Genomic DNA, 16,882 nt, shown 5'->3' on the forward strand with positions numbered 1-16,882 from the left:
AATCCAGGAACCGCCCCCTAGCATGCTGACTCCGCCAGCCTGAGGCCCCAAGGGAGTCAAAGCCATGCCTTGGGGAGTGGGGGACAGGGCCTGCCTTGGGGTTGGAGGCCCAGGTCTGGCTGTATTCTGGGGCTCTGAGGAATAAACTGCCGGAGGGCGTGAGAGAGATCTCTAGGTGTCCTAGAGAAACAACCGCAGCCCTCCGTGCACCCTGCACGACCCCAGCGCTTACACACACTTGCCCAGGGAGGTGCTCGGCCCGGTGAAGTAAGTGGTGGCCTTGCGTTGAGTTGGAGGAGCGAAGAGGTAAACTGAGTCACAAAACGCCCAGGGGGTTACCAGGCTCGCAGGGGGCGGAGTTGGCCCTGCACCGCTTTGTCCCCCATTGAGGAAAAAACTGAATGGGAGGGGGCGGCCCCCCGGAAACCCGCGGAGATGGAAACGCGGTTTCCAGGGCAACGCATCACGAAAGGAGCCTGACGTCACTGCGGGGAGGGCGCGCCCACCCCCGTCACCTAGTGGGGAGGTCCAGGCCCCGCCCACCCTCGGGGAAGTCTCATTGGCGGACACACCGTTCGCTATTTTCAAAGGCCAATAGTAGCGTCCGTAGTCACCTGGAGGCGGGACTTCAGCCCAGCTGGATCGAATGCGCAAGCGCGAGCCAGGAAGCACAGCAGCCCCTCCTTTCTCCCTGCGCACCCGCAAGCTTGGGGGCGGGAAATGCAACCTAGGCCTGATGGCTGCGGTGGGGCCTGGACGGAAGAGGGGGCGTACCTGAGGGCGCCGCACGTGGACCCCCCCCCCCCGCATGGGCACGCTCACGTGCACTTCTCCTTTTATGCTCAGGCATTTTCTACTTAATTCTTCATCGTGTTCTCCAGTGCCCAGTGCCCAGACCCCTGCGCCCAGCCCTCCTGTAACTCCCAGGCTGAGGGAGGAGTCGGAGCTCAGGGAGTGGAGACGACTACCTGGAGGAAGGGGTTGAGGCTTTGCTGGAGGAATATGAGTTCATAGAGGGAGGGAAGGTGTGCCCAGGGTAGGAAGCACGGTGTGTGCAGAGGCCTGGAAACATGAAAGAATGAGCCTTTGTGGGCAGCGGGTAAGGCAAGTTGGTGGAGAGAAAGCAAAGATGAGAGGAAAAGGTCAAGCTGGCAAGGACCCAAAAGGGCTGTCCCCAGGTCTGTGACCTGAGAAGACCGGAACAGAGGCCAGGACATCCAGGAGGTGGCTGGACAGGCGCTTGGCCAGAGTAAGGGCTAGGTGGAAACCCTGGTAGTATCTTCCTGAAGGAGAACCTGGGCTTGGCTTGGGTTCCTGTCCACAGGAGGCCTCTGGCAAGAGCTGCTGAGAGCCCTAGAGTTTGGGGAAGGGGGAAAGGTCTGCTTGCCTGTGTGTTTGAGTATTTGGCCGAGAGGCTGGCAATGGCTCAGGAGTTGTTGAGGACCCAGGGGGTGGAATTTCCGGGCCAGCTGCCCCGGCCTTGGGTTCAGTTTTGGTTTTAACTAGGCTTACAGAGGCAGCAGTCAGAGTGAACAGGGGTGGGTATTGCCAAGTGGGGAGGATGTTAACCAAAAGCTTTGGCCCCAGGCTGGCCTCTGGCGCTAGTCCGGGAGGAGGAGTAAAGAGGGAGACTGAAGCTAGTGGAACGAAGTGGCTGCCCAAGCAGGAGGGACCTGCCTGCCTCAGCTAAGGGGGTGACCTCCTCGGTGGGCAGGCTCTGTGGGTGAGAAGGCAGCTGTGGGATGTGAGGGCACTGGAGGTCAGGGCTTTCTGGCAGAGGCCTGAGTGCCCTGGGGGCAGCCAAAGACCACGGCTGGTCAGGAGGTGGCTCGCGGTGGGTGGCAGGAAGAAGCCAGGCCCCTGGCCAGAAACCTTGGGGAGATGGGACTGAGGGTGCTCCCCACGCCGCCGCCTCCACGGGGCCTGGCGCGAACCGCCCTCCTTCGCAGAGCCATGGGAATGGGAGTTGCCACTTCCCGCGGCCGAGGGCGTGGGGGCCCTACCCGGGAGTCGTGACTCCAGCCCCACCCGCGGCTGCCCAGCCCTGGGAGGGCAGGGAACTGGCTCTCTCCGGTGTCGCTGGGAGCAGGTGAGCAGCCCAGCGGTGGGGCAGGGCCGGGCGCCTCCTTCCACTGCCTCCTCCCGCTCGCGTCCGGTCCCCTCTGGCGCTGTCAGTCTACCCCGTTTCTCTTTCTGTGGGCCTTCCCCGGTCTCCCAGCCTCTATTTCTGTCCGGTCTCCGTCCCCCTCTATTCTCGTCCCTCTCGGCCGCCCCGCCCTTCCCCTCCCCTACTTCCGCCCCCTCTCGGCCCCCTCCCTCACCCCCGGCTCACATTCCAGCCTCCTCCCCCGCCCCGCGCCCCTCCCTGGAGCCAGCTGCTGCCTCGGGTGCCGGGGAGGGAGTAGGCTCTGGCCCCGGTCGGGTCTGGAGCGGGTGGGCCCGAGGGCACCCCGACCCCTCTGGAATGTGGGCGGGGCCCCCACCCAGGAGGCGGCCACCCCGCCGGCTGCCGCAGAACGCGGGCTGCTGCTGCCCAGCACCCGCCCCACACCCAGGATGCTGCCCACACTCAGGCCTCCTGGAGTACGCCCCAAACAGCCCCATACCGCCCGGCCATCAGACACAGGACCCTTGTGTACAGCACACCCCTCAACGCTCTAAGGGTGTTTATTGAGTGCCATCTGTTTGCCAGGCTCTTAAGTACACAACACCCACACACACCCCCATAAACCTGCCCCAGGCCCGCACTGGTTCCTTCACAATCCCTCAATCAACTGTGTGACCCTCAAAACGAAGGGTACCCCCATTCTTGCCCTGGGTCAAGACCTCCCTTAAAACCCTAGTATTAAAAGTCACCATGCAGCACCCTCCAACAAACACAGTGGGAGAAGTGGGCTAAGAACCACTGGCCACTAGCTCTGGGCCCTAGGCCCTCCCCTTCCCCCACCCGTGGCCACTGCAGTCTTCTGGTCTGGGTGGGAAACAGGTGCACACAGGGGGGCGGTTCACAGCTGTCCCCTGACTTCAGCCAGGAGCCTTTTGGTTACTGTTGGAAACACAGGCAAAGAAGGAAATTAACTTGAGTGACAGTACTCTGTGAACTGCCACATGCAGAAGAGAGAACCCAAGCTCCCCTGTCCCCAGAGGTGCTGCTGCCTGTCACCCACTTTTCAGCTGGCCCTTGGTTCTGTGTGACCCTGGAGGGACAGATCCTGATCTATGGGTGCATGGACATATTTTCTAGGCATCTGCTTGTATGGGGGCCCTGCAGCCTCTGGGGTGTGCAGATGCTGTGTGACTTTGGATTGCCACACGCAGGGGTGGCTTGTTGTGAGTCCCTATAGCTGCCCCAGGTTGAGGGTGTGGGGGAGAGGACTGGATCTCCACTTGTCCTCCTCCATTGTTGACACAGAGAAACCACCAGCCCCAGGCAGAAGCCACTCTGTGTCCTTTGGGTTTACAGGGAACCTGTGTACAGGTGATGCCCTGCTTTGGGGCCACAAGGTGGGGCCCAGAGTACAGTGAATGGCTATGGTGGAGACCTGTTCCTTTGGCCCCTAGAGGATGGGGGTTGTTGCTAAGCATCCCTGAGGCCATAGAGGTGGGCAGTCTGCACCCACCCCCTTATCCGATTTTAGAAACAGTGTGCATGTCCTCAGCACCCTCAGGTAAGGCACTTAGGCAGCTCAGCTGCAGGGTGTTCTTGGCTGCTGCAGGGACTCTGGCATTTCCCAGACATCTCAGGTGGCATGCCCACAAATACAGGTCACTGTACATCCTGCCAGATGTGCTCACTTTCTGCCCTTCCCACTGTGCATCCCTCAGTGGCAGGGGTCACTTTCTTGGCCTCTGCATTGTATAGAGAACAGAAAGACTGAGCAGGTGTGGTCTTGAGAGCAGGCATGGGGCCTTCTGTCCTGACCACCATCACTGTGTCACCATGTGTCCTCTGGATCTCATATGCAACCTGTCATGTATGCATGCAGTTGGCAGCAGTAGGGGACTGCAGTCAACTTTCATGCCCAGGGCACTTCTTGGTGCCCAGTGCATGGTGGCTGTGTGACTTTGTGCCCAATGAGTGCATATGTGTGTGTGTGGTGTGTCACAGGATATGTGTGCTAAGGCCCAGCCTTGGGGCTGCTGGGATGGCCTGCTCTGGCCTGGGCTGACCAGGAGCAGATGTGGCCTAACAGCCTGTACATTCCTGGGCTGTGACTCAGGCCTGTGGGGAGGGGGTGAGTCACTGGCAGCTTAGGCCCAGCCCCAGTCTGGGCCCTGCACCCCATCCTGGATGCAGACCCCCTCCTAGGAACAAGGTGCAGCCCCCCTCTGGCATTTCTGTGTTGCAGACCTCTGAACCTTAGGCACTGGGGAACCTTGGTACAGGTAGGTCCTGGGGGTCCTGGGGTAGGGGCTGATTTAACCCTTACTGCTCTGGATGTCTGGCTTCTGAAACTGCCCCTTCTGCTGCTGACATAGCTCAAGTGCCCACCCCAGGGACATGAGTCATAGCACCAGGCATGGGCACATACGCTTTGTGGGTCCCGGCCCACCCTTGTCACGCATACTCATGCGTGTCCTGAGTTGCTCCCACATGCACATCCGGATTGTTTACATATTTGGGGGTCTCAGCACCGTTCCTGTGTGTTGTGGAACACAGGCTTGCATGCCTGGCAAATGTGATCCTGTCCTGACTGGGCTGCCAAGCTCCCAGCTCCACCCCCCCAACGCCTGTGTACACCCAAGTACATCCCCACTTTCCTGTCCACACGAACCTGTCCCTAGTCATCTCAGTGCCCACGAGTCCGAGGCCCACGAGCACAAACGTGCGCCACACCTGGCAGCACGCACAGTCTGCTCATCCCCCACCCTGGCTCTGGGCCCCGAGGATTGGGGCCAGCTGGGTGACTGGAGTCTACCAGGACGGCCCCACTTTTGCGCCCCCGCCTGGCGGCCGCCAGGTGCACCGTCCCAGCCCCGCCTGGCCGGGAGGGGGCGGTAATTACGCGGCCCCGGGGTTACCCCACCACCACTACAAGTCTTTCATCCTGGACCACTCCCGTCCCTGGTCGAGACGCTCATTATCGCCTCCCGCCCGGTCATTAGCCGGGGTCGGGAAAGGACCCAGCGTCCGGCGGGCCGGGCCCCGCGGGGAGGGCGGAAGAGAAGCGGCCCTGCCCCCACCTATATAGCGACGCCTCGCAGAGGGAGGGCGGGGCTGCCAGCCCTGGGGTGGAGTGGGCGAAACCTTCGGGGTGGCTGGGGGGGCGCCCCGTCGGAGACAGCTGGCTGGGGAGGGGGCAGGTTTGTGAAAAAGCCGACGGCGGCGCAGAGCCGGGGAAGTGCGGAGATGAAGAGACAGGGAGACACCCGGCCGAGCCCGAGTCCTCGAGGGGCAGGGGCGAGTCCCAAGCGTCTATACAGGAATAGCAACCCCACTCCGGCCCGGCATAGTCACGGGGCTCTGAGGTCCCCACGCCAGGGACGTGCTCGCCCTGCGGGTTGGCCGTCCTGACCCGCGAGGGCTGGGGCGGTAGAAGGACCCGACACTCCACGCGAGGCCACGCAGCTGGTGATTGCCCTGAAGGGCGGGACCTGGGAGCTGGTCGCCAAAGCTTCAGCCACGCCGACCGCGAGGCTGCGGCGCCCCCTTGTGTCAGCGCCGGGCTGTGAGCCTGGCCTGGAGCTCGTCGTGTAGGGGCGGCAGACGCGGTGAGAAGGGGTCCTCACCTCCTGCCAGCCCCGCACGGGGATAGTGAGTCACGGTGACACGCCTGATGTGCACGCAGGCAGGTCACCACAGAGGCACAGGCTCGGAGACCGGTACAAAGCTGAGACTCGAGCACCCTGTGGAGGGGCAGAAGCGCAGAGGACAGGCTTCCGCAGTTTCACGTCCACACCTTGCTGGGGACCTCGGACCGCCATGGGTACTCTGGGGGGGGGGGGACTGGCACACAGGAATTGCTGGTAGTAAGCTTAATAACTGGGTGCTGGCAGAATGAGTGAATGAACACAGGGCTCCACACAAAACCAGGAGGAAGCAGGGACTCAGAACTAGAGGCAATGTGGGAGCCCAGAATGACCCCGGAATTGTGACCACAGAGACGCTTCCCATCCCCGAGAAACTATGGCACAAGAATTTCCGGGTCCCGGGTCTAGGATTCAGATTGGAAAGGGCGGGCCTGAATTGCTCCGGGGCAGGGTGTGCCAGTGGTCTAGGCTCCCGTGTGGGTGGCCCCCTCCACACAGCGAGGGGAGCTCGATGCTGATGTCTCTCTGCTCCTTATAATAACAGTCCTGCGTGAGTGGCTGACGCAGCAGCAGGTTGCTGCTGACGGGGAGGCAAGGTGCAGAGGGGGTGGCCATGAGTCATGCAACTGCCAGCCTGGGAAGGGGTCCTTGAGCTCTTAGAGGGTACTGGCGACCTTGTCACTGGAGATAGCTGGGTCATTTTGACCTGCTTGAGTCCAAGGCCTGGGTGGAGCTGGGATTTTTCAGGAAAACGGGGCCTCTTCTTCAATGACCCTCAACTTTCCTGCAGAGTCCGAGACTTTCTGGGGGAGGAGCTGTAGTGTGGGTCACTGGTCTGGGCAGAGAAGGATTTACAATCTTCTTCGACTAGGTGGTCTAGGAGCAGCATGAGCTAAGCAGGCCATAAAAGGTCCCCCACCCCAGGAGCAGCCTTAGGGGCAAAGGCCTTTGTAAACTCATCACAGAGGTCCTCTTGGGACATCCAAGAACCAGAAAAGAGTTGCCTTCTAAAGCACAAGACACGAGTGGCAGAGAGCATAGAGGGCCCTGACCTTCGGGTGGGTGGTGGTTGCGGAGACCCACGGAATGGCTGTGACTGGGATGGCTGGTAGCAGCGGGGAAACCAAAGGCAGAGCTGGATTTGGGAATATTGGGGACTGCATGGTGGAGCCACTTGAACATGGGGTGTCGGTTTGGCATATAGACCTGGGATGGACAAATGCCAGGCCAGGTGAGTGTTGGGATGCCTGTGAAGCATCTGCCAGGGATGGAGAGAGTGAGGTCAGGGAATGGGTTAAGAGTTAGGGGCGGATGTGGTTGGATTTGTGGGCACACTGAACTGGGGTGTCCCAAAGTGTTGGGATGGAGGAAGAAGTGGAGTTGTGGGGAATATTGGGGCTCACATGAATGGGACTGTCGGTGTTGGGGTTTGGTTGGGTGTTGCGTTTGATTGCATGAAATGGTTCATTCAGGAGCCTTGGAGTTCTGGGAGTCAGGGGTTATCAGCTATATTGGCAAGTAGATAAGGATTAATGTCAGGATTCAGAGGAAGTTGGGGTATCTGCATTCCAGGACTCGGATAGGTATAGGCATCTGGATGAAGTCGATATGTTGAGATTGGAGCGATACGAGGGGATGGGTGACATGAGGCAAGAGACCCTTTGTTCCTCGCCGCAGGCCAGGGTACGGGCACACGGAAGTGGGTCAGCCCTGCCCCATTGCCCCGACCACGCCCCCGCGCACGGGGGCGGGAGACTGCGGACTGGGAACATTCCGACCAATCATCACGCCCGGCTCCAGTGCTGGGGGAGGGGCGGGGCCCAAATTTGCCCCGCCCCAACTCATGAATATGAGGCGCAGCCGCAGTTTCAAAAGCCTCGGATTGGCTTACGAGGTTCAAGGGGCGGGCTGGGGGGGCGGGGCCCGGCGGCAGCATATATCAGACCGGGCACCGGGCTGCCCCCCCCTCACTCGCGCGTTAGGAGGCTCGGGTCGGTGTGGTGTGCCGTCTTCCCGCTCGCGTCAGGGACCTGCCCGACTCAGCGGTGAGGGCCCTGGCGGCACCGACTCCGAGGGGCCCGGGCGGTGGGCGGCCTGAGACGCCCAGGCGAAGCGGGGCCGCGGCGGCACGCCCCTGGGAGGGGGCGGTGCCGGGGCGGGCCCGGGGTGGAGTCCATCCCGCCGGCGGCGAGGGGCAGCGGGAGACCGGGTCCTGCGTTGGCCTGAGGGCGTTTCCCCTGAGACCCGGGATCCCGGCTTGGCGGGCCCTGCTCAAAATGGCGGCCGCGAGCTCCAGGCTGCGCCAGCGAAATGGCGGGAGTGCCGAGTGCCCGGATGGAGTGGCGCAGGGCGTGCGCGTGGCGCATGCGCCGGGGCTGAGTAGGGGGCGGGGCCACGGGGCGCGTGGAGGCCAGTCCCGGGCTGTGGGGCCGGGGCGGCGCGCACCCCGTGGCTCCTGCTCCAAGAGCCTCTGTTTTCCTCTCCCCATGTGGTAGCACATTTAAAAGGACGCCAGGCCGGGCGCGCTCAGTGTGTGTGTGAGGCGACAGCCCCTGGCGCGGCCTATGAGTCCCGCTCCTCGTTTCTGGACCTTTGGGCAGTGGTCGTCCCCAGCCAATAAATGCTTTGTCCAAGTCGACATGCCCCGCCCCTCTAAGTAGCCGCGTTCCCCGAAAGCCGAGACTCCGCCCCAGAGCGGGGCGGCCTCCAAGACGGCACCCTCGGGGCGTCGTACAGTGATCGAAAGCACCTTCCAGTCCGGCCCCTCAGTCGGCAGACAGGCCGTGGCCAGGGTGGGAATTCGCCCGCGGCGCGGGGCGCGGCCGAGCGCCGCCCAGCCCCGCTCGGTAGGCGGGAGGCCCCGCCCGCGGCGCGGCCGGTGGGTGGCGCTGGCCCCGAGGGGGCGGGCCGCGGCCCGGTGTGGGGCCGCCGAGCCGAGGGGGCCGGGGAGCTCCCGGAGGGCGGGTCGGCGGTGCGCGAGAGGAAAGGGAGCCGCGAGCGACGCTTTGAAAGGTTCTGGTTGTGCCGCAGGCCGCCATGGCGTCGGACGAAGGCAAACTTTTCGTGGGCGGGCTCAGTTTTGACACCAACGAGCAGTCGCTGGAGCAGGTCTTCTCGAAGTACGGACAGATCTCGGAAGGTAAGCGGGCCGAGCGGCGGGCTGCTGGCCCCGCCTGTGCCTGCTGGGCTCTGACCAGCTCTTCTCTCCTGCCCAGTGGTGGTGGTGAAAGACAGGGAGACCCAGCGATCGCGAGGCTTTGGCTTTGTCACCTTTGAGAACATCGATGATGCCAAGGACGCCATGATGGCCATGAATGGGAAGGTGAGGGCTGGCCTCTGCGGTCCACGGGCCGAGTGGGAGTGCTGTTTCCCAAGGTGCCAGGCACAGGGGTTGACTGCGCTACCCTCTGCTCTCCAGTCTGTGGACGGGCGGCAGATCCGAGTTGACCAGGCCGGCAAGTCATCTGACAACCGATCCCGAGGGTACCGAGGTGGCTCTACTGGAGGCCGGGGCTTCTTCCGTGGGGGCCGGGGCCGGGGCCGTGGGTTCTCCAGAGGTGAGTGTGGCAGTGCGGGGGCCCAGTGGAGTGCGGCTGGTGTGAGCGGTGCTAATCCTCTTTTTGGTTCTGTTTGTCTTCTACAGGGGGAGGGGACAGAGGCTATGGGGGTGGCCGGTTTGAGTCCCGGAGTGGGGGCTACGGAGGCTCCAGAGACTACTACAGCAGGTGAGGAGGTGCAGAGCCTGGCTGGGCTTAAGGGAGGCTGTTGAGGGTTGGTCCTGGGGAGGGTGCTCCCCACGTGGCATGGCAAAAGCTGGCAGGCTGGCAGACAGGAGAGGAGAGGAAGTGGCAGAAGCAGGAGTGGAAGGAGTGCTCAGATCATGAAGTGGGAGGCCCAGGGAGTATGGCTGGTAGCAGGGGTTTTTTGTTTTTGTTTTGTCTTTTATTTTTCTTATGTTAGTGATGGAACCCAGAGCAAGGCAAGCGCTAACCTCAGCCCTGAGATGGCAATTTTTGACAATAACCAAGTTTGCTCTGCTTCTCCTACCATGGGCAGCTGGTTTGAGAGCTGGAGCTCTATCGGTATAGGCTTGAGCTTAAGTAGTCCAGGTGTCCTTTAGCACCCATGTATCTCTTCCCCACAGTCGGAGTCAGGGTGGTGGCTACGGTGACCGGAGCTCAGGCGGTTCCTACAGAGACAGCTATGACAGTTACGGTAAGTCTCGCTCCAAGGGTGCCACACTCTGTGACTGTGGTGGGAGCTCAGTAAACCCTGGCGCCCTCCAATTAGGCTCCATGCTCAGACCTTGTCACTCTGCTTGCCCGTAAGGTGTCCTTTCAGCTGTTTCTACTGCAAAAACCAGTCAGTGACCAAAGGAAAGGGAGTGTGAGGGAGCCGCCTTGCAGTGCAGTCCAGTCCAGCATAGGTGCATGTGTGCCGCTGCGGCCTCCCTCCCCTGGCTGTGGGGGGTGGTTGCTCCCGAGGCCCTCCGGTCTGGATGGGAGTGGATGCTGCATCTTGCTGCGTGCTTCAGCGCCTTTACACTGTGCCTGCTTCTTGTCCTCAGCTACACACAACGAGTAAAAATCCTTCCTGCTCAAGATCGTCCTTCCAATGGCTGTGTATTTAAAGATTTTGGGAGCTTCGCTGAATCGTTAATGTGTAGTGAACACACCTCCTTGTATGCCCACTTTTGTAGTCATTTCAGTTCTGATCTTGTCAACCCAGCCTGACTGCTTCTGACCCCCAAGATGGCCTCATTACTAGACTTTTCTTTTTTAAGGAAGCGCTGTCCGTTTTTAAAGGTTTTAAAAACGTTTTGAAAAGCACTTCAGATTTTATTTTTTACCATGAGCCATGGGTTTTTAAAAAACACTTGCAGGGGTTGTGTGGTTTTTGTTTTTGCAGTGCTGGGGTTGGAACCCAGAGCCTCATGCATGCAAGGCAAGTGCTCTACCACTGAGCCACACCCCGGCCCTGTTGTGTGGGTTGTTGGTTACTGGTTTTTTTGGTTTTGGATTTTTTTGGTTGTGTTGCTTTTTTTGTTTTTAGTGGGGTCACCCGTCGAAGTTGGGTGCCCCATCACTTCTCTGAGATCACGTGGACTCTGACTCCGCTCTCTGTCGGAAGCTGAGCAAGCTGTGGCTTTTCCAACTCTGTGTAACGTTTCTGAGTGTAGCGTGATAGGACACTGCTCCGGGCGGCTGCACAGGCTGCCCTGGAGCCCCGCCTGCACGCTCATCTGTGCTGTGTGTGCCCCACAGTAGAGGTGCAGACGTCCCTGCAGAGGTTCTTGAAGATGTTTATTTATATTGTCCTTTTTTACTGGAAGACGTATGCATACTCCATCGATGTTGTATTTGCAGTGGCTAAGGAATTCTTGTACGCAGTTTTCTTTGGCTTTACGAAGCCGATTAAAAGACCGTGTGAAACGAACCTTGCTCTGACAATTTCCCTTTCATTGCACAACACACGCTGTGCTGCGGCTCTCGCAGTCAGACCTGAGCAAGCACAGAGCAGCTGGAGCACAGCGCGCATAGGTCTGCGGGCCCTAGCTGAGGCCTGAAGGGAGCTAGAGGAGGAAGGCAGGGTAAAATGACCCAGTCGGGCCTTGTGGACAGCTGAAAGCCACCTCCCGTTAGGAGAGCCAGGTGGGTGACGGGAGGAGCAGCTCAGCCCGCAGAGCGCCCTGGTGCCTCTGGTGATGGCAGCCGCCGGAGGGCTCGATGGGGCGGGCACCTGAGCAGGGACAGCCAGCGCTTGGACACCTGACCGGATGGCCTTAGCCTAGCAGCAGGGCAGAGAGGGACAGCGCAGTGCCCTGACCACAGACTGGGCTGGTTAGCTAGCTCTGCCTGCCTCACGAGTTCTGAGCGTTCTCTGCTAGCCTATGAAGCTGCAGCCCTCGGAGGACAGACGTTGTGCGCCCACAGAACCTCCGAGACCAGCGGCTCCCTGGGCTAGCGCGCAGTGCACTAGCCTGTACTGAGGTAACGCGTCCGCGGTCCGCCTCCCTCCTAGAGCTCGAGTCCCGCACCACCGGGGACGGTTCCGTGGACTGCTTTTGGTTTTCCTTTTTTATTTTCAAGTCAAGCTAGAACTAAAGTCAGGCCTGGTCGTCGGCCCCTGCCCTCTGCGGCCAGCCGGGGCCTCGGGCGGGCCAGGCCCCGGAGCGCCCTGCCGTGCGGACAGCCGGCAGCCTGTCCAGACTCCGCAGCTGCCGCCTTAGACCCCCGAGCCCGCGCCGGACTCTGAGCGGCTCGGCGCTGTCTGGAGAGGCAAAGGCCGGCCCGGTAGGGGCCGCCTGGGGCCCGCGGCCGAGGTTGCAGGGCGGCCGGGAGGGGCAGCAGCCCTGCCCAGGGACGCGGCTGTAACGCTCCTTTGCTTTGGCAGGGTGAAGGCGGCCCGCGTGGACGCAGCAGCGATGACCTCGGGTCGCCGCCAGGAAGGCCACACCAGGACGACAGCGAGACCAGCCGCCTGCCTCCCGGCTCGTCGCCGTAAGTGCCCCAGAGCCGGCCGGGGGCTGCCCGCGGGTCTCGCGGAACGGAGCTTCGTCTCGGGCCATGGTCGGTGCAGCAGCAAGAGCCGGGCGGCCGGCGGGGCTGGCGCGGCGGGGCGCGCGGTCTGAATAAAGGGCGTGTGTCACCCAGAAAGCGCGTGTCTGCTTCGGGGTGCGGCGCGGGAGCGGCGGGAGGCCGGGGCGGGGCGGGGCGGGGACGTGGGCTGGCCGGCGCGGGGCACTGTGGGTAACGTGGCCGTCTGAAGGGGACTTCCGATCGGGTGCCCCGCCCCCCGCCGGCTATAGGCCGGCACCGCCCACGCGCGTCTGAGTGGCAGCCTTAAGCCGAGGCGGGGCACCGCTTCCGCCGGGCCATGGGGCCGCGCGTGCCGCCGGCGCTGTTGCTGCTGCTGCCGGCGCTGCTTTGCTGGGCTGAGGACGCTGCGTCGTCTCAGCCCGCGCCCTCGCCCTCGCCGCAGCCCGCCACGACGAACGGGAGCCAGCCGGACGAGCCACACAACAGAACGCATGCGTGGGTTCCGGGCGCGCAGGGCTCGGCGCTGCTGCGCTCCTTCTACGTGCTCACGGGCCTCTGTGGCCTGGCGGCGCTCTACTTCCTCATCCGGGCATTCAGGTTCGTCAGGCGGAAGTTGTTGCCGCTGCCCTTCCGAAGCCAATCGGCACCTGTCACGTGTGGGGGCGGGGCCATGCTGCCACGTGGCTCCCCCACAGCGAGTAGCGGGTTTTTGTAGTTTTCACCAGCGAGGGCTAGTATGGGGTGGTGCTGCTTTTTAGGCGGATGGCATGGACGGTCCCTCCTTCCCTGGAGGACACCAAGAGATTGCTTCTCTGCTCTCATGCGTGTGGCAGCCACGAGTGTCCTGTCCTATTTTCTGGTACTGCTGTTAGCACTGCATAGAGACTCTCCAGGCCCCCAGGGACCCGCTGCCTGGTGTTCGCCTGCTACAACTGGCCTCTGACCCTGTTGATCGGAGTCTGGTCAAGCCCTCTGCGGCCCTTTGGGTCCTCTTGCTCTCCCCACCCCTGTGTAGGACTTGTGCGTTGGAGCCTGCCCCTTCATTCTGGGTTCTCCTGATTGACTTCCCCTAGAAAGGTGAGAAGCGCCTGTCCTTCCCCGTGGTCCTCGTCTCTGTTGTGCCTCTGGGGCACTCTGGAGCTGATCTCTGGAAGGGCCCTCGTCACATCGGTGATGATGTCCCTTCTGATCATCATCCAAGCACAGTCTTATAGTTCTTGGTGGAGAGCCTTCACCTCCTGACTCCGTTGCGTATGCCCATTCACTATATCTGTCTCTCCGTTTCTCTGGTATGGCCACCGGCAGGCAGGCAGGGGCTTGGGCCCACAGTCCTCTGCTTAGGGCACTGGTGGATTCTTAACTCTGCTCCGGGACTCTCTGTCAGTAAACTGGGAGCCGGAACATCATCATTTTCTTGTGGTCTTGGCCCAGGGGAAGTGGGGGTGAGCTGAGGAATGGGTTCACGTGCTGTTGCTGCAGGGACAGTTTTTATTTTCCCCTTAGGGAGGATTGAACGCAGGAGTACTTTACAAGAGAGCTACCTCCAACCCTTTTTTTAAAGTTTTGAGACAGTGTCAGTTGCTCAGCTAGGCTGGAACTTGGAATTCTCCTACCTCAGTTGGGATGACAAGCGTGTGCTACCACATCCAGCCGTACGAAAGCATTTATTTAGTAATAATCCTCATGGCTTTTACAGTGTGAAGGAAACAGACATGATTGGGCTGGATGCAGCAGGACTCTGGGGGTGGGAATGGGCACAACAGTGAGGGCCAGGGGCAGAGACGGAGAGAGCAGAGACGGCCACTGAGTGTGTCTGGACCATGTGCAGGTTGAAGAAACCACAACGGAGAAGGTATGGGCTCCTGGCCAACACCGAGGACCCCACTGAGATGGCCTCACTGGACAGTGGTGATGAGGAGACGGTCTTTGAGACAAGGAACCTGAGATGGTAGGGAAGTCCCCCTTTACCTCCAGGGACCCCAGTTAAGGCCAAGCTGATCTGGAGACTTGAGAGAAATAGCAGGACTTGGGGGTGCAGGCAACCCATGGGGCCATTGATACAGTCACTGGGACATTGATGCTCAGGCCACCACCCCCTTGAGCAACCTCGCTTTCTCTCCAGGTTCCCGTTTCCTTCTCTTTAAGATGGGAAAGAGGGTTGGGGATGTGGTTGGGTGGTAGCATACACCAGGCTCCCATTTCCAGCATGGCAAAAGTAAATAAAGAGAGGTGGGGAGACTGCCACACTGACCATGGGCCCCACATTGATGAATGAGGTCAGCATTCAAGGTGGAGGGTTGTGGCAGGCTCATGGGCAGCATTTGACAGGAGCAGTCTTGGAGATCCAGGCAGAGGGATCCTGGGGGCAAAAGCCGGGGAGCCAGAAGGGAGTATTGCTTGCATGGGGGAGGGTGGGGCCTCAGCAGGTATTAGGATGGCTGCTATGGGGGCCCCTCCTGCTGAAACTGGACAGACATAGAGGATTAGGAGACCAATGGGCAAAGCAACGTGGAGCATGATTCTGTTTTCAGATCCCCAGAAGGGAGGCAGACTTAAGCCTGGCAGCCCCTCTGCAGTGTCTTCTACCACCCCCTCTTGGAGGAACCCTTTCCAGCAAGGGGGCATTTGGGGAGGGTGCACCTGGTGGGCTGCCCTCCTTTGAGCACAGCACACCTCACCTCCCTCTCTCTCTCGCCTTCCAGATGCTGAAGGGGGCAGGCGTTCTCATGGGCCACAGGGGAAGGGCAAGAGACAGTGCAGCTCTGTCCTCAGGCTTTGGTGTCACCCAGCACTCTGGTCGGAGCCTGCGCAGCCTGTCCAAAGCCTGCTTGATCCCAACCTGGACAACAGGGCCTTACCTCCCCAGATGCTGCCTTAGCCTGGCAAAAGGAAGTATGTTGAAACCTGGGGGCCCCCAACCACCACCGGGGACTCTTGAGGTCCCCCAGCTTGACTTGTACCACACCCTACACCCTTCTTGCGTGGAGATGTGGCAGCCCTGTACTGAGGCCTGGTGGGCAGATGGACTGAGGGATTGGTCTCAGAGCATGTTTGTGCTGGGCTGGGGACAATAAATGAGGCATTGGCTAATGTATCTGGCGTTCACCCTGCCTTGACTCCAGGCCTCGGTGCCCAGGTGTGGTGGGTGAAGGATGGGGATCTCTGCTCCAGGATTCCCTTGGCTATGCCACCTATAGCCTGGGGGTCAAGAGCCATGCATCTCAATCTTCTAGCACCTTGGGGGAGTTCCAGAGGAGTCCTGGTGTGGTGGCTGAGCCACCTGAGGCCCATGTGCCACTCCTCATCATGCCCCTGTATTCCCATCACCAGCTAAGGACAGGCAGAGTCCACCTCTATAGAGTCCAGGTCTCCTTAGAGATGAACCTGCCCCACTGGCTGAAGTCCTTTTCACCATGTGACGCGGGATTGCCACCAGGTGGCAGCCTTGTACTAACTGGCTGTCCCCTGGCTTTCCAGGAGCAGAGCTGTTGTGGGGAAGCAGGTCCTGTGGGGCTGTTTCTCTGAGCCCCCTCCTCGTGTGCACCACTGCAGCACAGAGGAGCATCCCCTGCCCTTCCCATCTGTTTGCCTGCCTGGTCCTTCTCTGCTTAGCCACCACCCCCAGGATGCTCTCCCTGACTGCACCACCAGCTTGTTCTGGCTCCTTGGATGGGCTCCTTCAGGGAAGGTTGGGAGGCCGCAGGGGAGGCCAGAGCACCAGGGAGTAGCTGACACAGCTGGGAGTCTTGGGCAAGCGCTGGCTACTGCTTCATGTCTGTGTGGGTCTGGCACAGAGCCCCGTGCCCTTGTGTCTCTGCAACTGTTCCCTTCACTGTGATCAGCTCTTGTCTCTGCGTCAGACCCCATGGGACACATTTTTAACAGGCATGAAGTCTGTCCTGGCCCCCCACCCTGTGATCTGCACCCCTCTCCCAGAGCTCTGAGCCATTTCTCAAGCTTCAAAAGGCACATTAATTACTCTAATGAGGTCAGGAGAGACCCAGCTCTGCCATCCAGAGCCGGGAACACCACCCTTCCCCCGCCTGCTGCCTCCCCTGCCGGGTGGATGGTGAGCACCACCCGTCTGTCCCTGTGCCTGTCAGCCCATCAGCCGCCACCCCCAGCATTAATGTGAGTAATTGGCAGCCCCCGCCAAGGTTAATGCACTATTAGCTGAGAGTCATCCACGGCTAACAGCCAGGAGAGGGGCCTGCAGTGCCAGCAGAAGGGCCTGGACCCCTCAGCCTGAGGGGAGCAGAGGGGCTCCCAGCTCTGCTGCACTTTGTGCAAACACTTTCACATGTAGGTGCAAGGCAGGCTGTGGAAATGGAGCCTGGGATTCGGTTATGTGTGCAGGGGTCACAACCCCTGCCTTCACAAAGTGTGGCTGTGTGGATGCTAAGCCCCGAGCCAGACCTGAGGTCTCTGGCATGGTCGCTGCTCCTCTGAGAAATACCTCTTTTGCTGTTAGGATTACACAGATCTCTAGGCCTCAGCCCCATGTATAATTGCACACTCCTGCATGACACTCAGGAAGTTCTGGACACAATCGTCCCACTGGAGGGAGAGTGGTGTGGAGGGGGTGAAGGAGG

The 16,882-nt window shown here is 60.8% G+C and overlaps 2 protein-coding genes across 5 annotated transcripts; both read left to right on the top strand.

Annotated features, from left to right (window-relative positions):
* Nucleotides 1–7,637: 7,637 nt before the first annotated feature.
* Nucleotides 7,638–12,860, top strand: Cirbp (cold inducible RNA binding protein). 4 transcript variants are annotated; one of them, XR_013430959.1, is made up of 8 exons: nt 7,638–7,796; nt 8,782–8,890; nt 8,967–9,073; nt 9,170–9,308; nt 9,395–9,476; nt 9,896–9,966; nt 12,145–12,251; nt 12,733–12,860. XR_013430959.1 is itself a non-coding variant. In XM_078032573.1 (7 exons), exons 2-7 carry the CDS (start codon nt 8,788–8,790, stop codon nt 12,147–12,149), a joined length of 507 nt encoding a protein of 168 aa, XP_077888699.1. In that variant the 5' UTR covers nt 7,638–7,796; nt 8,782–8,787; the 3' UTR covers nt 12,150–12,407. The 4 variants fall into 4 exon arrangements, 3 of the variants coding, with proteins under 3 accessions (XP_077888699.1, XP_005332023.1, XP_040146698.1); XM_078032573.1 differs by lacking the exon at nt 12,733–12,860 and having other exon boundaries at nt 12,145–12,407; XM_005331966.4 differs by lacking the exons at nt 12,145–12,251; nt 12,733–12,860 and adding an exon at nt 10,319–11,187.
* On the top strand, nt 12,484–15,384 carry Fam174c (family with sequence similarity 174 member C). Its single transcript, XM_005332182.4, has 3 exons — nt 12,484–12,887; nt 14,119–14,238; nt 14,993–15,384. Coding segments are annotated over exons 1-3 (381 nt in total). The 5' UTR covers nt 12,484–12,627; the 3' UTR covers nt 14,994–15,384.
* The last annotated feature ends 1,498 nt before the right edge of the window (nt 15,385–16,882 follow it).

The sequence above is a fragment of the Ictidomys tridecemlineatus genome, chromosome 2, assembly GCF_052094955.1.
Source record: "Ictidomys tridecemlineatus isolate mIctTri1 chromosome 2, mIctTri1.hap1, whole genome shotgun sequence".
Taxonomy (NCBI): Eukaryota; Metazoa; Chordata; class Mammalia; order Rodentia; family Sciuridae; genus Ictidomys; species Ictidomys tridecemlineatus.

Excerpts from the sequence above, each read along its gene's own strand:
- Cirbp (XM_040290764.2), top strand. The coding sequence starts at position 8,788 with ATGGCGTCGGACGAAGGCAAACTTTTCGTGGGCGGGCTCAGTTTTGAC. Across the intron at positions 9,074-9,169 it reads TGATGGCCATGAATGGGAAG|TCTGTGGACGGGCGGCAGAT; the intron begins GTGAGGGCTGGC and ends TCTGCTCTCCAG. Across the intron at positions 9,309-9,394 it reads GGGCCGTGGGTTCTCCAGAG|GGGGAGGGGACAGAGGCTAT; the intron begins GTGAGTGTGGCA and ends TGTCTTCTACAG.
- Fam174c (XM_005332182.4), top strand. The coding sequence starts at position 12,628 with ATGGGGCCGCGCGTGCCGCCGGCGCTGTTGCTGCTGCTGCCGGCGCTG. Across the intron at positions 12,888-14,118 it reads TTCCTCATCCGGGCATTCAG|GTTGAAGAAACCACAACGGA; the intron begins GTTCGTCAGGCG and ends GACCATGTGCAG.